The 20,914-nt window shown below is 39.6% G+C and overlaps 1 protein-coding gene across 1 annotated transcript in view; it reads right to left on the bottom strand.

Annotated features, from left to right (window-relative positions):
* Positions 1-2,541: 2,541 nt before the first annotated feature.
* Positions 2,542-20,914, bottom strand: part of tfip11 (tuftelin interacting protein 11) — a 37,202-nt gene continuing 18,829 nt past the window's right edge. Inside the window, exons 7-13 of the mRNA XM_072588033.1 lie at positions 18,563-19,066; positions 17,797-17,903; positions 13,392-13,560; positions 9,917-10,160; positions 7,077-7,219; positions 6,614-6,779; positions 2,542-3,220 (exon numbers count right to left, since the gene is read on the bottom strand). Coding sequence (XP_072444134.1) covers positions 2,865-3,220; positions 6,614-6,779; positions 7,077-7,219; positions 9,917-10,160; positions 13,392-13,560; positions 17,797-17,903; positions 18,563-19,066 — 1,689 coding nt within the window. The 3' untranslated portion in view covers positions 2,542-2,864. The remainder of the gene's footprint in view (positions 3,221-6,613; positions 6,780-7,076; positions 7,220-9,916; positions 10,161-13,391; positions 13,561-17,796; positions 17,904-18,562; positions 19,067-20,914) is intronic.

Below are 20,914 nucleotides of genomic sequence, written 5' to 3'. Positions count from 1 at the left end.
TGCAAACACAAGTTACTTTACTCTTCATCTTTGGAATGATAAAAGTCTACAACCAGTGTAAAATCCAGCTTGCCATTGTTTCTGATGACTGATACATCTAATATTTATCAAATGTATTTAGCAGTTTTATTCCACTGCCCTCCAAACGTTAAACAAGATCAACTAAGTCAAAATACAGCATTGAGGATTTTCTAATCAATTCTTACTCATTGGACATTAGCCAGATACTGGTTAGGTAAAAGCACTTTTTATGAAGCTAAAGTAAGCTTAAACAAATGGTTTCAGCGTGAGAAAAATATCTGGCATTACTAAATCAAAGAGAAGAATCTGGAGCAAAAACACCCAATTGTAAGTAAAGATTCACATTTCCTGTATACAGAACCTCCCTATTGCATCACTGTTTTTAAGCAGTAAAACAGCTGTCATAGCAGGGGTCCACAATTACATGACCAAAACAATACTTCGCAAAAAGGAAAGATTTGTATGCTGATTAAACTAAATGAGTGAGTACAGAATCTTCTGACCAAAATATTCCTGGACTAAAGTAAACTTTCTCTCTTATGGAATCGGTACCTCTTGCTTCCAAGTTTTTGATGTCAGCTTTAAACCATATTTCCAAAAGAACTGATAAATCTGGTAAATAAATATTCCTCAATATGCACCATTCTAAACTTTCCATATCTTTAAAACAGTACATTTTGCATATGACTATATGGATGATAGCCTCCCATCAGCTATATGGCACACTTGGAAGGTTTTCCTCCATCACGCTTAATATGATACGAGCTTCAGAGATTCTGCAGGGAAATGGGGTCTGCAAAAATTACAGAATTGCTCACCAAAGATCTCCTGAAATAAAAACAGAAAATAATGGAGATATACAAGTTAATTGGCAACTGAAAACATCAAAAGATGTCTTCCATAAGTTTACTTGCAACAGAACATGCATTTATTTGTCTACCTTCATAGTTTTAATAAGGTTTTTAAAAATAGAGGAGGGAGAATTTCATTCACAGAGGGGTATCAGGATTTAAATAATCTGCATACTGTTTAATAGAAAACTATTCAATGACAAAGAATGTCAGAAAGATAATGAAAGGACATTAAAATGAATTTGTGAACAGTTACATCACAAAGATGAAAGAAAATTTACAAACATACAAGGCTGGTGAAAACAAAACAAAAGTGATAAAAATACAAACTATACATTATCACACAACTAATTTTTTCCCAAGAACTGTGAAGCATCCAGAAATAAAATGTGGCAAGCTTTTTCTGGAAGATTCCTGCTGGCATTTAAAAAAAATAGAGGAAGGTTAAACATTTCAGTATAGTTTTAAGATACATTCATTGGACACAATGCATCACTTTACTGCTGTGGTGGAGCAATACTTAATTTAGCCCTTTTTTGTTGGCTAGATAACTGTAAGCAGGCATTTACACATTAATTCCAAGGCTGATGAAAATTTATTGATTGGCAGCAATTTGTAAATCTCTTGCTGCTCACATTGGGGAGAGACCATGTTATCTATTTTAGGGGAACTTGTAGGAAGTTACAAGGCTGTTTTTTTATGACATAAGTTAATTGATCATTAGTAGATCCTCCATTTGATGAGATTTACTGTCTTACTGAATAAAGCAGGAGTTACACTTCAAAGTATGACTGCGTACATAATACATGCAAGACGATTTGTGAAGGTTATGTGTTTGTCTGTTCATTAGAAACTATTCTGTCACCAGGAATGGACTGAAGGTTCAATAATTGATCCTCGCCTTGGGAAGTGAGAGGATTCTGATGACAGTGGAGTGCAGCTTACACTGCTCACTTGACTAGCATATTACTTCACCCTGATATAGGGCTAGTTGTACTCTTTTTAACCCTGGGAAGGAGAACTGGAAATAGTGAGAGATGGACAGTTCTAGTTACTGTATTGCAGTCATATGACTGTGGTACAATTTGGGGCGGCATATTGGCTCAGTGGTTAGCACTGCTGCCTCACAGCGTCAGGGACCCAGGTTCGATTCCAGCCTTGGATGACTATCTGTGTAGAGTTTGCACATTCTCCCAGTGTCTGCGTGGGTTTCCTCCGGGTGCTCCTGTTCCCTCCCACAGTCCAAAGATGTGCAGGTCAGGTGATTTGGCCATGCTAAATTGCCCATAGCGTTAGGTGCATAAGTCAGAGGGAAATGGGTCTGGGTGGATTACTCTTCAGAGGGTCGGTACGGACTTGTTGGCCTGTTTCCACACTGTAGGGAATCTAATCTAAAAAATTCAGCTAATTGATTCCAGCCTCTAGTGTGTACCATAGGGAGAGCAAATACAGAAAAGCAGAACAAGTTTATCCTCAAATAACAGATAGCAACATTGTTGTAGTGAGCATGACTCCTGAAATTAGATAGGGATGGTCATCAGTGTATTGTGGTGCACATCAATAGAATTCTTCACTTTATTGTTTCCAACAATAACACGCTCTGGCTGATTGATCTGTATCAGTTTCACATCTGATCATCTTATTTTGATTAAAATATGAACATTGAAACTTATGAAACCAGCATTCTAGGTTTATTGCTAATAAATAAAATGCGATAGAATAAACAGGAAGTGTTACATGTTTAAAAAAAATACAAGGTAACATGGTGAAACTCCCAAAGAATCAAATGTTAGAATCAGTCATTGAGTAAAGATTTCATTTGAACACTACGAACCAGATAAACCAAGAATGTTGAAGATCTCTTCACACTGCAAAAGTCTCTTCCCAGTCATCACCAACCTTATGCTTGGATAAACTGCAGGAGTCATCTTGTATAACTTCGGACACTGGAATGAAACAGTACAACAGATTGCTGCAGCTCCTGTTTGTCTATTATTTAGCCATGTCAATGAGGCTCTGAAGTGATGTTGGCACCCAGGTTTTCTCCCCCTGCACAAACACAACCCCTCTGTCAATGTAAATAACTATCCGACCAAAGGTGTAGAGCTGTTTGCCCTCATGACGTTTCCCCATCAAGGGCATGAAGACAATATTGTGCTCTTCAGCCTTTGCCTGGATCAAGTCCTTGAAGTTCATTGGTATGGAGGCAGAGCTGACCCCAATGCCGCGGTGTGCCAGATTCTCTGCCTCACGGCGCTCCTGCATTGCCTCGTACTGAAAGTCTCTCCGGCGCTCTGTGTGGGTAAGATAGGCAATGTTCTCCCGAGCTCCTGGCTGCATGTAACCACCTGTTTAAAAATTGAAGAAGAAAAGCTTGTAATTCTAGATCCAGGGAATAACAAAATTGCCAGTTGTATATTATGAAGAGTTTACATATCAGGACATACCCATTCAATTTGAAAGTGATAAGTCAAAGGAAGGTTTTAACTTTCATTTGGAGCTAACAAAGCTTTGGAATAAGTAACTGGGAATTACTTGAAATGAACAGTGCAAGAATACAGATTTGATATCGCTTAAGACCATAAGACATAGGAGTGGAAGTAAAGCCATTCGGCCCATTGAGTCCACTCCACCATTCAATTATGGCTGATGGGCATTTCAACTCCACTTACTCGCATTCTCCCCGTAGCCCTTAATTCCTTGTGACATCAAGAATTTATCAATCTCTGCCTTGAAGACATTTAGCGTCCTGGCCTCCACTGCACTCCGCGGCAATGAATTCCACAGGCCCACCACTCTCTGGCTGAAGAAATGTCTCCGCATTTCTGTTCTGAATATACCCCCTCTAATTCTAAGGCTGTGTCCACGGGTCCTAGTCTCCTCACCTAACGGAAACAATTTCCTAGCGTCCACCCTTTCCAAGCCAAGCTTGACTGAGCTCAGAAATTAACCAAATTTCACAAGCATACTTTGCAAGGCCAAGAGACCTTTACAAACAAAATAGGACTGTTGAACTCTCCAGGTTATCCTTTAAATCAGGGAAAGGCAGTAATATGTCCAATTGTACAGTAGTCTTAAATCTTTGTGAAACACTTGGTTTCAATAATTAAATAAGGCAATTTGTCAAAACAGATTTGAGGCTGAAGTGGAATTGGCCACTGAAAGGTAAAGGGGAAGGAAATCAGTGCTGAACATGCAGTATCTGTAAACGCTATAGTAGACCTTTGAAAGCAGCAGCTTTTATCCCATAATTTAAACAAAGAACTTAACACACCATTGGATGATTTGTACTAAGAGCATCAAAGGTCAATAAGTTCCTTATAATGTGACAAGAAATGTAGCAAAAGGATATTCTGGTCTGCAGAAAAGTGTTACTTGGTCAGTGAACCTTGAAGGATCTAAAATCAATACTGAACTGATCATTCAGGTGATTTTCTCATTTCTGTTGGATAAAATAGTTTAAACCTGCAGGGCTCAAGAATGTAATCTTCCATCAATTCAACAGAAATGTTTCTACAGAGCAGAAGGACTGAGCAATGTAGTGAAAAGGTGTTTAGAATTTAATTTATTTCACTCTTGCTGGAATGACTGCACTAGTTATAGACTCTTAGCAATTCAAGAAAATCAATGTCATCTGTCTGCATCAATAATTATTAGCCTACTGTTGGAAGCTTCACAGATTTCTGTCCTTCCTAACAGCAGAGACCAGTGGATCAGAAGAAGCCCCTGTGGCAAATCCATAGTCATTGAAGCTAAAAATAACACTGGGAAAAGCTGGCCCTTCTCACAGCAAGGAGAAGGGCCAGCTTTTCCTTGTCTACTTGGCTCAGCAGCTAACCAAATATATATATTACTAATACCTTGTTTTTTTTTTACTTTATATCTCAATATTAAAAATGTTATACCTGCAACAATTCCTGTTAACATTTTCCATTTACAACATCTCTGTTTTTAATGGAAATATCCAAATAAACTTGTCATGCTGAAACTATACCCTTCTGGTAGGAGGTGCAAAAGATACAGATGATGATGATAAGGGAAGATGTTCCAGGATACATAGAGATGTACTGCACGGAAACAGACCCTTCAGTCCAACTCATCCATGCTGACCAGATATCCCAAAACCAGTCCAGTCGCACCTGTCAACGCCTGGCCCATATTCCTCCAAAGCCTTCCTATTCATATACTCACACAGATGCCTTTTATATGTTCTCATTGTACCAGCCGCCACCACTTCTTCTGGCAGCTCATTCCATACACGTATCAGCCTCTCAGTGAAAATGTTGCCCCTTGGGTCTCTTTTATATTTTTCCCCTCTCACCCTGAACCTATGCCCTCTAGTACTGGACTCCCCAAACCTAGAGAAGAGACTTTGTCTATTTATCCTATCCATGCCCCTCATGACTTTATAAACCTCAGTAAGGTCACCCCTCAGCCTCTCACGCTCCAAAAAAAAACAGCTTCAGCCTATTAAACCTCTCCCTATAGCTCAAATCCTCCAACCCTGGCAACATCCTTGTAAATCTTTTCTGAACCCTTTCAGGTTTCACAACATTTTTCCAATAGGAAGGAGACCAGAATAGCACACAATATTCCAACAGTGGCCTAACCAATGTCCTGTACAGCTGCAACATGACCTCCCACCTCCTGTACTCAATATTCTGACCCATAAAGGAAAGCATATCAAAAGCCTTCTTCACTATCCTATCCACCTGCGACTCCACTTTCATGGAGCAATGAACCTGCACTCCAAGGTCTCTTTGTTCAGCAACACTCCTGAGGACTTTACCATTAAATGTATAAGTCCTGCTAAGGTTTGCTTTCCCAAAGTGCAGCACCTCACATTTATCTAAATTAAACTCCATTTGCCACTTCTCAGCCCATTGGCCCATCTTATCAAGATCCCATTGTAATCTGAGGTAACCCTCTTCGCTGCCCACTACACCTCCAATTTTGGTGTCACCTGCAAACTTACTAACTATACCTCTTATGCTCACATCCAAATCATTTACACAAATGACAAAAAGTAGAGGACCCAGCACCGATCCTTGTGGCACTCCAATGGTCATAGGCCTCCAGTCTGAAAAACAACCCCTCCATCACCACCCTCTGTCTTCTACCTTTGAGCCAGTTACAGGATGCTGCTACAACGTATTGCTGTATTGAGGAGTGGGTAAGTAACATGTTGAAAATTGTTTTCAACAGCACTGGGAGGGATAGTGCAGGTAAGGTAGTGGTGGTTTCTGTACCTTATGATAGCACTGTACCTGTGGCAGTAGGACTGTGGTTTTACAATTATAGGGAGCTCCTCAGCTCCTATAAGAAATCCCTCCATAAAATCCCATCTTCTCATGAAGAAAATACAGATTCCAAATTTGATCTGAGACTTTAAGTTGGTTCAATGCTTTCAAAAGTGTTAATGATGCATTTTAAAATAATTAAAAGGTTTAACCATAGATTTGTCAGGTCATATATCTTATTCTTGCTTATGGGACCTTCTGAGGGCAAACTGGTTGTCACAAAGTGCATTGGACATTCCATCACTGTGACTTTGAATATTCTACAGTACCCCTTTCAAATCCTTACTCTTCCTTTCTGGAACACTCTGCTACACACTGGTCATATTTTTCCTTTTTCTTATCAGTCGTTTTCATTTCTCTTCCTTTCCCTTCCCAAATACATGTTCTTGCTACCATCATCTTTTAAAGAGTATTCAGGAGAAATAAAACTGAATTACTTACCAACTGTGGAGGTGACAGCCCGGTTCATAATGTCCAGAGCTTCATTGAACTTCTCCTTGATTGTGGGGTGGGCCAATACCTGGTCAGAAAACATGGACTTCCATCCCAAATACCATTTAGTGACCTCTTCATAATTGGGACTATTACTCAGCCAAGAACACAGCACCTAGACAGGAAGGAAAGGTAATTTGGAACACCAAGGAGAATAAAGATCACAGAATTGATAAATTGCATTAGGTACTATAAGAAAAGTTGAATACAAAACTACACGATTATATAACAATGTACCTGTATTGCATAAACAGCTTCATGCTTCTACTCTCATAGATCAATCCTCCTCCTTCATTCAATCATCAGCAAACAACGTGCAGCACAACTACCTTGCTGCCAAATTTTGTAATCACTGAGCCAGTGGTAAGCAGAAATTTAACTGATGTTCAATCAGTAAGGCTTGCAAACTCACCTGTAACCACTTTGGGAAAAAGTTTTTCTCAAGCAATCCTATGAGGCTGGAAGCTGAGATCATGTCCTCCCAGTCCATCACCCAATGGAACGTGTCCATGTGTTGTTGGTGAGGATTAATCACAAACTCTGTCAAACACATCCCTGTCATGGACAGAAACAAACATATTAAAACATAGCACCATCAGGAATTAGCTACAACTGCTCAGTGCCAAATTTTGAATTGGAGGCACTTATCTTCATAATCATCTTATATTTTCTTGTGTAGTTTATTTTTGTCAGAGATTATTGAAGACTAATTGCAAAATTGTATATTTCGATGAAACGACAACAGGACAGATCAGCCATAAAAAGTTGGTATTACTAAAAGTGACTATGGTGGAGTCAGACTGTTCAAAAACCCAACTAGTTCACAGAAACCATCAAATATGCCAAACATATTTGTTTTCATCTGTATATGACAAGTCCTACATTTGGTGTCACCTGCAAACTTACTAACTATACCTCTTGACTACTAAATGCCCTCTGAGTTCATTGAGCAAACCACTCAGTGGAATCAAAATTCTAGAAGATAATGCCAGGGTAGACTATCAGGGCAACTAGGCACCAGCAATGAACATTGAGCTCACTAATAATACTCACACCCCAGTAATGAAATATTATTTTAAAAGTTTAGAAATTTTAAAAAATATTACATTAATTCAAGGTAGAGTCTTACGAAAGCACTTCTAAAATATCAAGTAGTTATAAGGAACGCTGATGAGTGATGACAAATTAAGAGAGATACTTGCAGATAGTTTCCTAAAGCAAAATTTCTTCAACCCAACAAGAAATGTGAGATCCTCACATTAATTTGAACAAACCAGAAATAGAGATTGCTGTCACTGGAAGACGAGTCAGTAACCAGATTACACAGATTTAAGCTAATTGGCAAAAGAGCCAGAGAGCAGATGAAGAGACTTTTTGTTTCATGAAGTGAGTGGTTATGATCTTAACTGCAGTGCCCAGAAGTAGATCCAAAACTAATTTGCAAAAGGAAATTGAATATGTAACAACTTGTATTTATATAGCTCTTATGATTTAGTTAAAAGATTGAAAGATCTTCAATGTAGCAGCAATCAAAAATAGAGAACCATATACGGGGATATTTGATGGCTTGGTTGAAGATGATGATTTTAACAAATAATTTACAGAAAGAGAAAAAGGCAGAAACACTTAGAGAGGAATTCCTCAGCTCATCACCCAGGCAACTGAAGACATGCCCACCAATGGTAAGGAAATGCATAAGAGACCAGAATTGGAGGAACACAGATCTTGATGGGCTGTCAGGTTACAGGAGTTAAAGATACAAGGATGGACAGGATATGAAAGACTTTGAAAACAACAATGACAATTTCAAAATGAGGCATTGCAGACCAGGATGCACAGGCTGGTATGGAAACAGATCTTGCTGTGAGTTAGGATACAGGCAGAGATTTGAAGAAACTCAAACTTATGCTGGGTGTTAGGTGGGAGATTGGCCAGGAGTGGATGATACAGCTCCACGTGAAGTCCTGAACTTCATAGATGTTAGTTTTCAGCCAACTTGATTCACTCCACTTGGTATCAAGAAATGACTGAAGGTACTAGACCTTGCAAAAGGCTATGGGCCCTAACAATAACATTGACAAATTATACTCTAGTACAATCCACATCCCGGTGCAAGCTATTCCATTACAGGTACAACACTGGCATTTACCTGACAATGTGAAAAACTATTCATGTATGTCCTGCCCCAAAAAGCAAGACAAGTTCAACACAGTAAATTAGTTCCCTATCAGTCTACACTTGATTATCATCACAGCAATGGAAAGGGTCATCAACACTACTAAGTGGCATAATCTCACTGAAACTCCGTTTGGGTTGCACCAGTGATAAGAAAGACTAAACATATGCCGTGCATTGTTTAAAAAAAAAGAAAACTATATTTTATAGTCAGTCCTCATTTAAACTTAACATGAATTTTAGTTATCACATCCTGGAAAGGGTACATTGGCTTTGCGAATGTCCAGTGATTACTAACTACAATAATATCAATGCTAAACTATCATGAAAGACTAGGCTAAACTGTCTTGCCTGGAATTAAGGAATTTAAGGGTTGTTCTCACCAAAATGTTTGAAATAAGAAGAAAATTAATTTGATATATTGGAACAACTCTTTCCTCTGGTAAGGGAATTAAAAATAAAAGATCAACAATTTTAATAAGAAGTCAATAGTGAATCAAAGAATAACTACTTTACAAAAAGAAGTATTGTGACAATTTGAAACAAATGCTATCATTGACAATTAATAGAGGTATTTAAAGAGATATGTTTGTATACAAAAGATATTAAGGGATTATTGGCCACACTACATCCCTAAATTGGGGCAAACAAGATCAACCTGTATTCCCACTCAGTTCTCTCCCTAACAACATTTGATGATTGAGGGTCATTGGACATGAAACATTACCTTTGTTTTTCTCTCCACAGATGCGACCAAACCTGTCGGGTTTCTCCAGCAATTTCTACATTTGTTTCAGATCTCCAGCATCTGCAGTTTATTGTTTTATTTACATTTAATGGTAAGTACATTGTTGCAGTTCAAGGGACAGGACAGAAAAGAAAATAAGTTGATGGTGATGTTCCCTTTAAATCAATTAACCTGCTATAACTCAAATTGGATCCCATATGAACACCAGTAAACTTGACTCAGGGTTGAAGGCTAATTGGCTTTTGTGGAATTTTATACTACTAAGCACTTGATAGAAATGAGGTACTTGTTTCAGTTGCAATATAAATTATGCTTAAGTACTTTCTCACCTAACTTTGGAACAATATTTTTCAGCATGAAGGCGTCCCAGGATCCTGGTGTGAACACATTTTTCCATGGCAATAGGATCAGTTTTGCAGACGAGTCACTGGGATGCCATTTCTGCAATGCATTGGAAAGCTTGTTGCGGATTGGCGAATACAGAGGCTCCAGGCGCATCTGCATCAATGGAAGCCAGGGGTGAATCCAGGCATGGATTGGGACTGTGTCTGTCAGTGGATTCCAGTTCTCAACCTGAAAAAATAAGTTTGTGTTAATGAAGAAATCACATATATTCTTGAGCTTTTCTTTTTCATGATGATTGTGTGAAAGCTCTTCCAATGGTGATGAGGTTAATTGTTTTACAATACCCATTTTTCTATTGGTTTCTTGGCAAAGCTGGTCGTTGAAATAAGGCCATCTCTTTGACAACTTGCTGATCAAGACAGAGCCTTCTTGACTTTTTCTACCCTGTTTTTTCTTTGTTCTCATCTGTTCTGTTTTCCTTCTATTATTCATATTTAAATTTTGATTGCTTCAAATTTGGATGTTTTAACCCCTACTATTACTTTCTATTCCACCTGGACTCCTATTCGTTTTCTTTTCATTCTTAAGAGTCATAGAGATGTACAGCACGGAAATAGACTCTTCAGTCAAACTCATCCATGCAGACCAGATATCCCAAACCGATCTAGTCCCACCTGCCAGAACCCGGCCCATATCCCTCCAAACCCTTCCTATTCATATACCCATCCAGATGCCTTTTAAATGTTGCAAACGTACTAGCCTCCACTCTGGCAGCTCATTCCGTACACGTACCACCCTCTGTGAAAAAGTTTCCTCTTAGATTTAGAACATAGAACATAGAACAATACAGCACAGAACAGGCCCTTCGGCCCACGATGTTGTGCCGAACTTCTAACCTAGATTAAGCACTCATCCATGTACCTATCCAAATGCCGCTTAAAGGTCGCCAATGATTCTGACTCTACCACTCCCACGGGCAGCGCATTCCATGCCCCCACCACTCTCTGGGCAAAGAACCCACCTCTGACATCTCCCCTATACCTTCCACCCTTCACCTTAAATTTATGTCCCCTTGTAACACTCTGTTGTACCCGGGGAAAAAGTTTCTGACTGTCTACTCTATCTATTCCTCTGATCATCTTATAAACCTCTATCAAGTCACCCCTCATCCTTCGCCGTTCCAACGAGAAAAGGCCGAGAACTCTTAACCTTTCCTCGTACGATCTATTCTCCATTCCAGGCAACATCCTGGTAAATCTTCTCTGCACCCTCTCCAAAGCTTCCACATCTTTCCTAAAGTGAGGCGACCAGAACTGCACACAGTACTCCAACTGTGGCCTAACCAAAGTCCTGTACAGCTGCAACATCACTTCACGACTCTTGAATTCAATCCCTCTGCTAATGAACGATAATACTCCATAGGCCTTCTTACAAACTCTATCCACCTGAGTGGCAACTTTCAAAGATCTATGGACATAGACCCCAAGATCCCTCTGTTCCTCCACCTGACTAAGAACCCTACCATTAATCCTGTATTCCGCATTCTTATTTGTTCTTCCAAAATGGACAACCTCACACTTGGCAGGGTTGAACTCCATCTGTCACTCCTCAGCCCAGCTCTGCATCATATCTAAGTCCCTTTGCAAACGACAAATGCCCTCCTCACTGTCCACAACTCCACCTATCTTCGTATCATCTGCAAATTTACTGACCCACCCTTCGACTCCCTCTTCCAAGTCATTAATAAAAATTACAAACAGCAGAGGACCCAGAACTGATCCCTGCGGAACTCCACTTGTAACTGGGCTCCAGGCTGAATATTTACCATCTACCACCACTCTCTGACTTCGACCGGTTAGCCAGTTTTCTATCCAATTGGCCAAATTTCCCTCTATCCCATGTCTCCTGACTTTCCGCATTTCTTTTATATCTTTCCCCTCTCACCCTAAACCTATGCCCTCAAGACCTGGACTCCCTCACCCAAAGGAAAAGACCTTGTCTATTTACCCTGTCCGTGCTCCTCATGATTTTATAAACCTCTATAAGGTCACCCCCCAGCTTCCGATGCTTCAGCAAAAACAGCCTCAGCCTATCCAACCTCTCTCTATAGCTCAGATCCTCCAACTCTGGCAACATCCTTATAAATATTTGCTGAACCCTTTCAAGTTTCACAACATTTTTGGATAGGAAGGAGTTGCACGCAATATTCCAACAGTGGCCTAACCAATGTCCTGTACAGCTGCAACATGACCTCCCAACACCTGTACTCAATACTCTGACAAATAAAGGAAAGCATACCAAATGCCTTCTTCACTATCCTATCCACCTGTGACTCCACTTTTGAGAAGCTATGAACCTGCACTCCAAAGTTTCTCTGTTCAGCAACATTCCCCAGGCCCTTACTATTAAGTGTATAAATCCTGCTAAGATTTGCTTTCCCAAAATGCAGCACCTCACATTTACCTAAATTAAACTCCATCTGCCACTTCTCAATCCATTGACTCATCTGATCAAGATCCTTTTGTAATCTGAGGTAACCTTCACTGTCCACTACACCTCGAATTCTGGTGTCATCTGCAAACTTATTAATGTTACCTGTTATGCTCACATCCAAATCATTTACTTAAATGATGAAAAATAGTGGACCCAGCACTGATCCTTGTGGCACTCCACTGGTCACAGGCCTCCAGTCTGAAAAACAACCCTCCACACCAGTTGTGTATCCAAATGGCCAGTTCTCCCTGTATTCAGTGAGATCTAACCTTGCTAACCAGTCTCCCATGGGGAACCTTGTCGAACATCTTACTGAAGTCCATAAAGATTATGTCCACAGCTCTGCCTCATCAATCCTCTTTATTACGTCTTCAAAAAACTCAGTCAAGTTTGAGAGATATGATTTCCCACGTACAAAGCCATGTTGACTATCCCGAATCAGTTCTTGCCTTTCCAAATACATGTACATACTATCCCTCAGGATTCCCTCCAACAATTTGCCCACCACCACCATCAGGCTCACTGGTCTATAGTTCCCTGGCTTGTCCTTACCACCCTTCTTAACTAGTTAGCCAATCTCCAGTCTTCCGGCACCTCACCTATGACTATCAATGATACAAATATCTCAGCAAGGGGTCCAGCAATCACTTCCCTAGCTTCCCACAGAGTTCTAGGGTACACCTGATCAGGTCCTGGGGATTTATCCACTTTTTTGTGTTTCAAGACATTTAGCACTTCCTCCTCTGTAATATGGACATTTTCAAGATGTCAACTTCGTCTTTGTTTCTTGCAATTTCTTCTTTGCTAAACTCAATGAGCACTTTGGAAGTTAAAAGTCCTTATTCAAAGGTGCCTTGTGAAGTTAATAAGATGCTATATGCAACCTTTTATGTACTGCTGATTGCCAGAACCTATCAGCCTGCATGACTCTCTCACTTATTGCTAACGGTAACAAGAGGTTCCTACCTCACGCTGCAACTTGGGAAAAATCAGCTGTTCAAGAATATTGTCCAATATCCAGAGAGGTACTGCTGGCATCCAGTTCTCCAAGAAATCCACCATTGGAGCACAATTCCGGGGCAGCCACTGGGATACAACATTACGGACACATGGCATCCATACTTCCCACATCAACCTGTGAATGCACAGAGAAAGAATAGTAGGAAATTGGAAATGCTTATTCAGCCCAAATACCACATTTTCCAAAGCACTGTACATTGTAGAAAATATACACAATTTATTGAAGCTTTTGTCAATGACTGCCATTTTCCTTCCATTCCGCTCACATTCTTCTTTCTCTGACACACAATATATACTTATATACCATACATTTCATGTAATGAAGCACTTCAGGGTGCTTTACAAGAGTTATTAAGCACAACCTGCCATCGATCCACATATTCAGATATTTAATATTTGTGCGATGAAAGCGGTTTTAATCAGGTGTAAAATAGAGAAATAATTTGAATTCTACTGAAAAGTGAGCATGTAGTCAAAGCTTTTGGTCTTGCACTTATCTAGGCAAATATAAGAATGTTAAATTTCAAACAAAAAGGTATTGAGGATAGCTTCAAGCATACATCTCGTTTTTCAACAATATTCAAAAGACATAATTCTGGTTTTATGTTGAACAATTTTGAAACAACTCTTAATGCAACGAAAGACTGAGTTCACAGAGACCAGTCCTGATGACTTATCAACTTCTAAATATGGCTAGTCTTCCTAATAACTACCATTCACTGACTTTTAACTTATCCAGTGTCTCAATATTCTCATCTTTCACTACATCTTCATCAGATCTTTTTCTTTGGTAGAGGATGCAAAGTAATCATATAATAATATTTCAGATTTCTGCTTCCATACCCAAAACTGCTTTTTTGATCCGTAATCCATCCTTCTATTACTGCCCTTTTATAACTTACATACCGATAGAAGACTCTTTGCTGTGCTTATTTCTTTTTACGCTTTCTCTCAGAATTTGGAGAGGCACAGTGATTAGCACTGCTGCCTCACAGCGTCAGGGACCTCAGTTCAATTTCAGCCTTGTGTCTGTGTGGAGTTTGCACATTCTGCCCATGTGTGTTACATCCAGGTACTCTGGTTTCCTCCCACAATCCAAAAAATGTGCAAGTTAGGTAGATTGGCCATGCTAAATTACTGATAAAGTCCAGGGATATGCAGGCTAGGTGGACTAGCCATGGGAAGTGTAGAGTTACAGGGCCTGGGTGGGATGCTCTTCGGAGGGTCGGTGTGGACTAGATGGGCCGAATGGCTTACTTCCATACTGTAGGGATTCTATGATCCTAACTTTCAGACTAACTCAGAATTTTAATGTTAACTGTTACCTTATTTCTTTATTTTTCTATTTATTCTACGAAGATCTGTAATGTGACACTTAAATTTTGTTTATTTTACTACTTGGTATCTGAGCTTTTCATACTTAGGTACCTTTGTACCTAAGACAGTGCCATGAGGTGACGTTAGAGACTTTTCACTGCACTTCTGTACTTGAATACACATGACAATAAAATTTGTGTTGTAAGGACTGCACAAAACACTACATAGGACAAACAGGAAGACAGCTAACAATCCGCATCCATGAACACCAACTAGCCACGAAACGACACAAACAGCTATCCTTAGTAGCTACACACGCAGATGACAAGCAACATAAATTCGACTGGGACAACACTACTATTATAGGACAAGTCAAACAGAAAACAGCCAGGGAATTCCTAGAGGCAGAGCACTCATCCACAGATTCAATCAATAAGCACATCGACCTGGACCCAATATACCGACCATTGCAACGGACAGCTGGAAGTGACAACCGGAAGCGGCAGATTCAAACCACTACAAATGCCAGAGGAAAGATCACAGAAGCGCTTCACAGGAGGCTCCCAAGCACTGAGGATGTCACCTAGACAGGGACGAAACATCTGCAACACAAATTCCCAGCTCGGCAAACAGAACCACAACAATGAGCGCCCGAGCTACAAATTTTCTCTCAAACTGTGAATGACAATAAAATCTAAATCTTTCTCTATCCAGCCTGGTTCTGACTTGTATTATGGGTCTCACAACAATGACACTTTTCTGTTTCATCTTATCATTCATTTCTTTCACCAACCAGAGAGCTCTAGATTTGTTTTTTGTATTTTTATTCTTCTTGAGAAAGTACCTCAATTGCATTTGAACAATCTCCTCTTCAAAAGCTGCCCACTGTTCAATTACAGTTCTGCTTGCCAATCTTTGATTATAATTTACTTAGGTCATATTTGCTCTCACCACAATGAAACTGGCCATCCTCCCATTAATTAGTTTTACTCTGGAATGTTTGTTGTCCTTTTCCATTGGGAACCTGAACCTTATGATACTATGGTCATGTCCCCTAAATACTCCACTACAATCCTTTGTCTTGCTTCATTTAACAGAACCAGAACCAGCAAGGCTTCTTTCCTTGTTGGACTGGAAACATAACAATGTTGAAAATTATTCTGTTCAAATTTTAGAACCTCTTATCGTTTCTGCTCTTTATTCTATTACTATCCCACTTCATTTTAATAAGTCCCTCACTGTATTTACTCCATAGAGTTTGCAACTCTCAGTAATTCCCCTGAAAATTGTTCTGTGTATATTTCCTACCAGTTTATTTAACCTATAGAATACAGCTTGTAATGTAATGCTACCTCTAACATTTCTTAGTTCTGATTAAACAGGCTTTAACCTTGATTCTCCGAGGACATTCTGGAATATTAAGGACACCTACCTGTGTAAATGCTGAGATCCAAACTTTAATCAAAGTGCTGGTCATCTAAGTAACAATTCATATCTGGCAGTTAACCCTTCAAGCAGAAGTCAACAGGTGTGGCTTCAATTGCTTAATATTTACGTTTACAGGTTTGTAAGCTATTTCATTAGATTTTAAATGGCCGTATCAGCAAGGAAGCTTTGATCGAGCTTATGCATTGAGAGCACTGACAGGCAATTTTAAAAACAGAATACACAGGTTGTTTTGCTATAATGCACAATGCAAATGTGCTGTAACGTGATTGATGAAAAGGGGACGTTGTTTCTAAAGTGCAAACTTTTAAAATGTGTTGGATATAACACAATTACATTGCCAACACTTAAAGCGCTGTTTCTAAAGCTTGAATTTTCTATAATGCGGGTTACACAAGAACACAACCATCGCATTACAGAAGAACTGAATGTACAGCTCACACTCAATTCCTCAACTGATATCCGATTAGGGCCTCCTTTTATATCAAAGAAGGGTCGCAAAGTTAATTTTCAAATCTAACAGTGTCACTTAGTTCAATGCTTTGTGCTGCCTGAGCTACAAGGAGCTGAAGAAATGTTCACTGGAATCATCTTCCATTTAACATCCAGAAAGGGCTCAATCAAAGCTACTGAATAGGAATACAACAGCTTCAGACTGGTTCATGCCCTGAAGTAATTTGAAACGATGGTAAAAGTATTTATGTCTTTCTCATTCTGTGCAACATAATGTAAAGGAATCTGTTAAATTTATCCTGAACCTAACAATCTGATGTTATGCTATTTATTGCTTTCCATAGCAGACAGGAAAATAGACAAGTGTTTGTTCTGCAGTACTATATCACAGATAATGCTGCAGTTTCTGCTTTCTGATTTGAGTCTGCTGATGCAAACTATCCTTTTGATGAGAACACAAGTGAAAAACATTGAACTTAGTGCCAAATCATAATCAAAAACGTAAATTCCTGAAGAAACTCAGCAGGTCTGGGAGCATTTGTGGAGGGAAAGCAGAGTCAGGATTCTGGGTCCAATTCTTCAGAATTGACCAGTGTCACTGGACCCAAAATATGAACTCTGATTTCCCTCCACATATGCTGCCAAACCTGATGAGTTCCTCCAGCAATTTCTGCTTTTGTTTCAAATCTCCATTATCTACTGTTCTTTGTTTTTTTGCCAAATTAAAGAATAGCTTCTCTAATACCTCGTACAAACCACTACTCTCAATGTGTGTTGCCTATTACAGGTAAGTTATTTGAACTTAATGGGGATCACAGTGAAGCTCCATCCTGACCTTAACTGATGGAATTTTCAATATGTCTTTATAAAACTAGAAGTCATAGCTGCTTTTAGTTTTAGTTCCTTGGCTTTAAAACATTGAAATCAATTGCAACAGCCAAATTGAGAATCGAGCAGAGAATCAAATCTGGAACATTTGAATGTGCTAACTTTGAGGAACTATTCATCTTCTGATTCTTACTTTAGAAGTGTCTTCAACTGTCTGAAGAATTTGAGAAGTTTGGTCCATCTTCACCACCTGGATATTTGTCAGTACTTCTAATTGTCAAAGTAAATTTTGAATTATTCGTTTTACCTGTGGTAAGGGTCCAACGACAACATGTCACATCCTCCATGCTGCAGCTGATCTCGTTCTAGAAGTTTCCTCCATTTAGACATGACATCTAAACCATACGTGTTATCCTAAATGAAGACAAGTCGTTAAGCTGATTACCTCTCCTTTTTTCCATCTGTACCCAGTTCACCAATATGACAGACGGACCTTTCTCTTAATTTCTACCATAACTATTTCAAAAGAATCCCATACAAGTCAGGTACAGTATGCTGCATTCCCTTCCTACTAGAGTTCACTTCACCTGACAAAGGATCAGGGCTCAAAAAACTTGTGATTTCAAGTAAACCTGTTGGACTATAATCTGGTGTCTGACCATACTATCGTTCCAACTAACCCTAGGGTCTAGAAATAATTTTGAATGCATTAACAAATGCTCAAGGGGTGCAAAGGTATAGAACAGAATTTAACATATTCAGTCTCATATTCATAATATTTGGAAATGTACTGGATCCTGCATGGATGCATAGATAATGGCATTCCTCTGTTGCCTCATTTAGCGTTTTTTGTGCGTGTAAGTCTTCACAGTGAATGTTGTCAGGTTTTCCGACCCTGGATTCTGTCTTTATTCATCATCAATGTGTATACACCTTCCACCAAGAGATCCTGGAAAACCATCAGACATGTGACTGATTTCCCTCTTTTATTATCCAATAGGCACTGACACCTCAACCAATGACGCAGAATAATGGAAACCACAATTACTCACTTTTGCAGGGGTAGACCTTACCTGCAAAGGATTCCATGTCTTAAAGAATTCTTTCAGCAGTGGAAATACTATGGCAATGGAGAGTTCTGCTAAGTCAAACATCTTGTATTCCTCAAAATATTTCTCCTGGAGCATTTCAAAAATTTTTGCACACTCCTCCAGGGTCAGTGGATTTTCACAGTTGGGCTGCAGTCTCTTCTCACAGTCCTCCACAATCTGCAAGATGCTGCTGAGCTTGTCTATGATCTTATCCTCATGGGCAAGGATTTCAGACAGCTTCTCATTCTCATGGGAGAGGTTAACAACCATGTCCCTCTCATACTGCAGCTGACGGTCATTCTGGATGATCTCCTGCTCGGTCATTTCAATGAGCAGTTGCAGATTGTGTTCGAGCTCAGGGAGAGAAAAGCCTTCTGACTTTGCATCTTTAACTGGAGACTGTGTGTCATCAGGAATATCATGCTTCTGGTTCATCTGGCTGTAACTGTAATAGACTTTCTGCTCCTTTCCTGTCATGTCTATAACCTATATGATAAATTAAGCAGTTAGTTTTTCACAATGGCTCAATATCAATCAGTCATTAACTCATTTAGAAATTTATTTTTACTAATTTTAACCTCAAACCACACATTTTCTGATTCAGCTACATAGGAATGTGTTAGATGTTGTCCATGCTCGACGTTTTAGTTTTTTTTTCTGATAATATGGAAATATTGGACTGAATCTCCTGAGGGGTGGTAACAACAATTGGATTTCCAGTTCACGCCTTTCCCGCTACTCTGCCACAGAGCTGATTCAGGCCCAAACATCAGATTTGAGCTTCTTCAGAAACTTATATGGATATATGACTCTTCCAGCATAGTGCATTTTCAGATTTAAAGCCTCTTTGATAAGCTACAGAGAGAAGTTAAGTGTATGAGGGGATAATGTTTTAGGTGGGTGAGTGGGAGTGGTAAGGTTGCCAGTAAAGTTGCAGTTGTCAGGGCCAATGGCTGGGTTAGTTCAGGTTTAGGGCTATTGGTTTGAGGGTTGTCAGAGCAGATTATGTCAGACGGGGCTGAAAAACATGTTGCTGGAAAAGCGCAGCAGGTCAAGCAGCATCCAAGGAGGAGAATCGACATTTCAGGAAGGATTCTTCATGGATTCCTGAAGAAGGGCTTATGCCCAAAACGTTGATTCTCCTGCTCCTTGGATGTTGCCTGGACCTGCTGCGCATTTCCAGCAACACATTTTTCAGCTCTGATCTCTAGCATCTGCAGTCCTCACTTTCTCCTATGTCAGATGGGGTGCTGTCAGTTATAGCTGTCATGGAGTTACAGCAGGTTTCAATATCTCTAACTTGTTCTCTTTTGTTATTAAGCAAGTCTGAAATGTCCAAAGTCTGCAGCTCTAATTCAGAACTGGGACCTTTTCAGAAGGTGTCAAGTGCAGGGTTATTACCCATGAGAAATTTAAATTCCCAGGTAATTGTGTGTGGGATTGTCTGTGTGGTCCCTTAGTTCCTCCTTCAAGGTATATTGCTGCAATGACTATCTTTCAATCAGATGATCAGGACCAGGACCAGATTAACTGATGGTGTGTCTGCCACTATTTATGGGGTTTAGGTGCTCAGGAAAATAGCAGCAGGTATTATTGAGAGTGGTGATCTGGAAAAATTTATACACTGAGCCCTAATGGAAAACTTTGGAAAAGATAATTAAAAAGTATGATGATGTATGGCACTTTCTTAGGGAATCCAGACCATGGAACACAGTTTGCATGCTAGCATATGCAAACCATTTCCCTAAACATTACCACCAATGTACAGCAGGTCAATAAGTATACAAGCATAGGAAAAAGAGGGAACTGAGATTTTCCAATTTTCCATAGCAAGTATGTTCCTAAGGGGCAAATGGACAAACACAGGGGGAACTTTTCTGGAACAAGAGCCAGATTACAAATACAACAAAGATGCAGAAGTGTTACAATAACACATCTGTACTATTTTCCAGCCTTTAGACGAAGTGCAAATGCAGTATTCATTGCTATTCAAACAAAGAGATAAACAGGGTTTCTGGCCACAATTTTGGAACAAAATTTCAAGGGCCATAAAGACATATTTAACAATGTTCCTTTTTCAAAGTTTCATTTCCAATTGGCATGTAGACTATCATAAGCCTTCGTGCAGTTACTCTACTCCCTTCCCCCCAACATTATTACTGGCAACAATTTCTTTTTCAATGCTTGTATGAGACAGAGGACCAATGCCAGGAAAGTAAGGCTTAATGCCAGCTGTTATCTGCCAATCTGCCGACATCTACAAATCCACATGCCTCAGGTCTGAAAGTGGGCTAGAGCACAATGGGAAGGTCTAATGAATCATCACGCTGGAGA

This window comes from Chiloscyllium punctatum, chromosome 17 (assembly GCF_047496795.1).
Source record: "Chiloscyllium punctatum isolate Juve2018m chromosome 17, sChiPun1.3, whole genome shotgun sequence".
Taxonomy (NCBI): domain Eukaryota; kingdom Metazoa; phylum Chordata; class Chondrichthyes; order Orectolobiformes; family Hemiscylliidae; genus Chiloscyllium; species Chiloscyllium punctatum.
The sequence above is the reverse complement of the archived record's forward strand: the minus strand, read 5'-3'. Positions and strand labels throughout refer to the sequence as shown.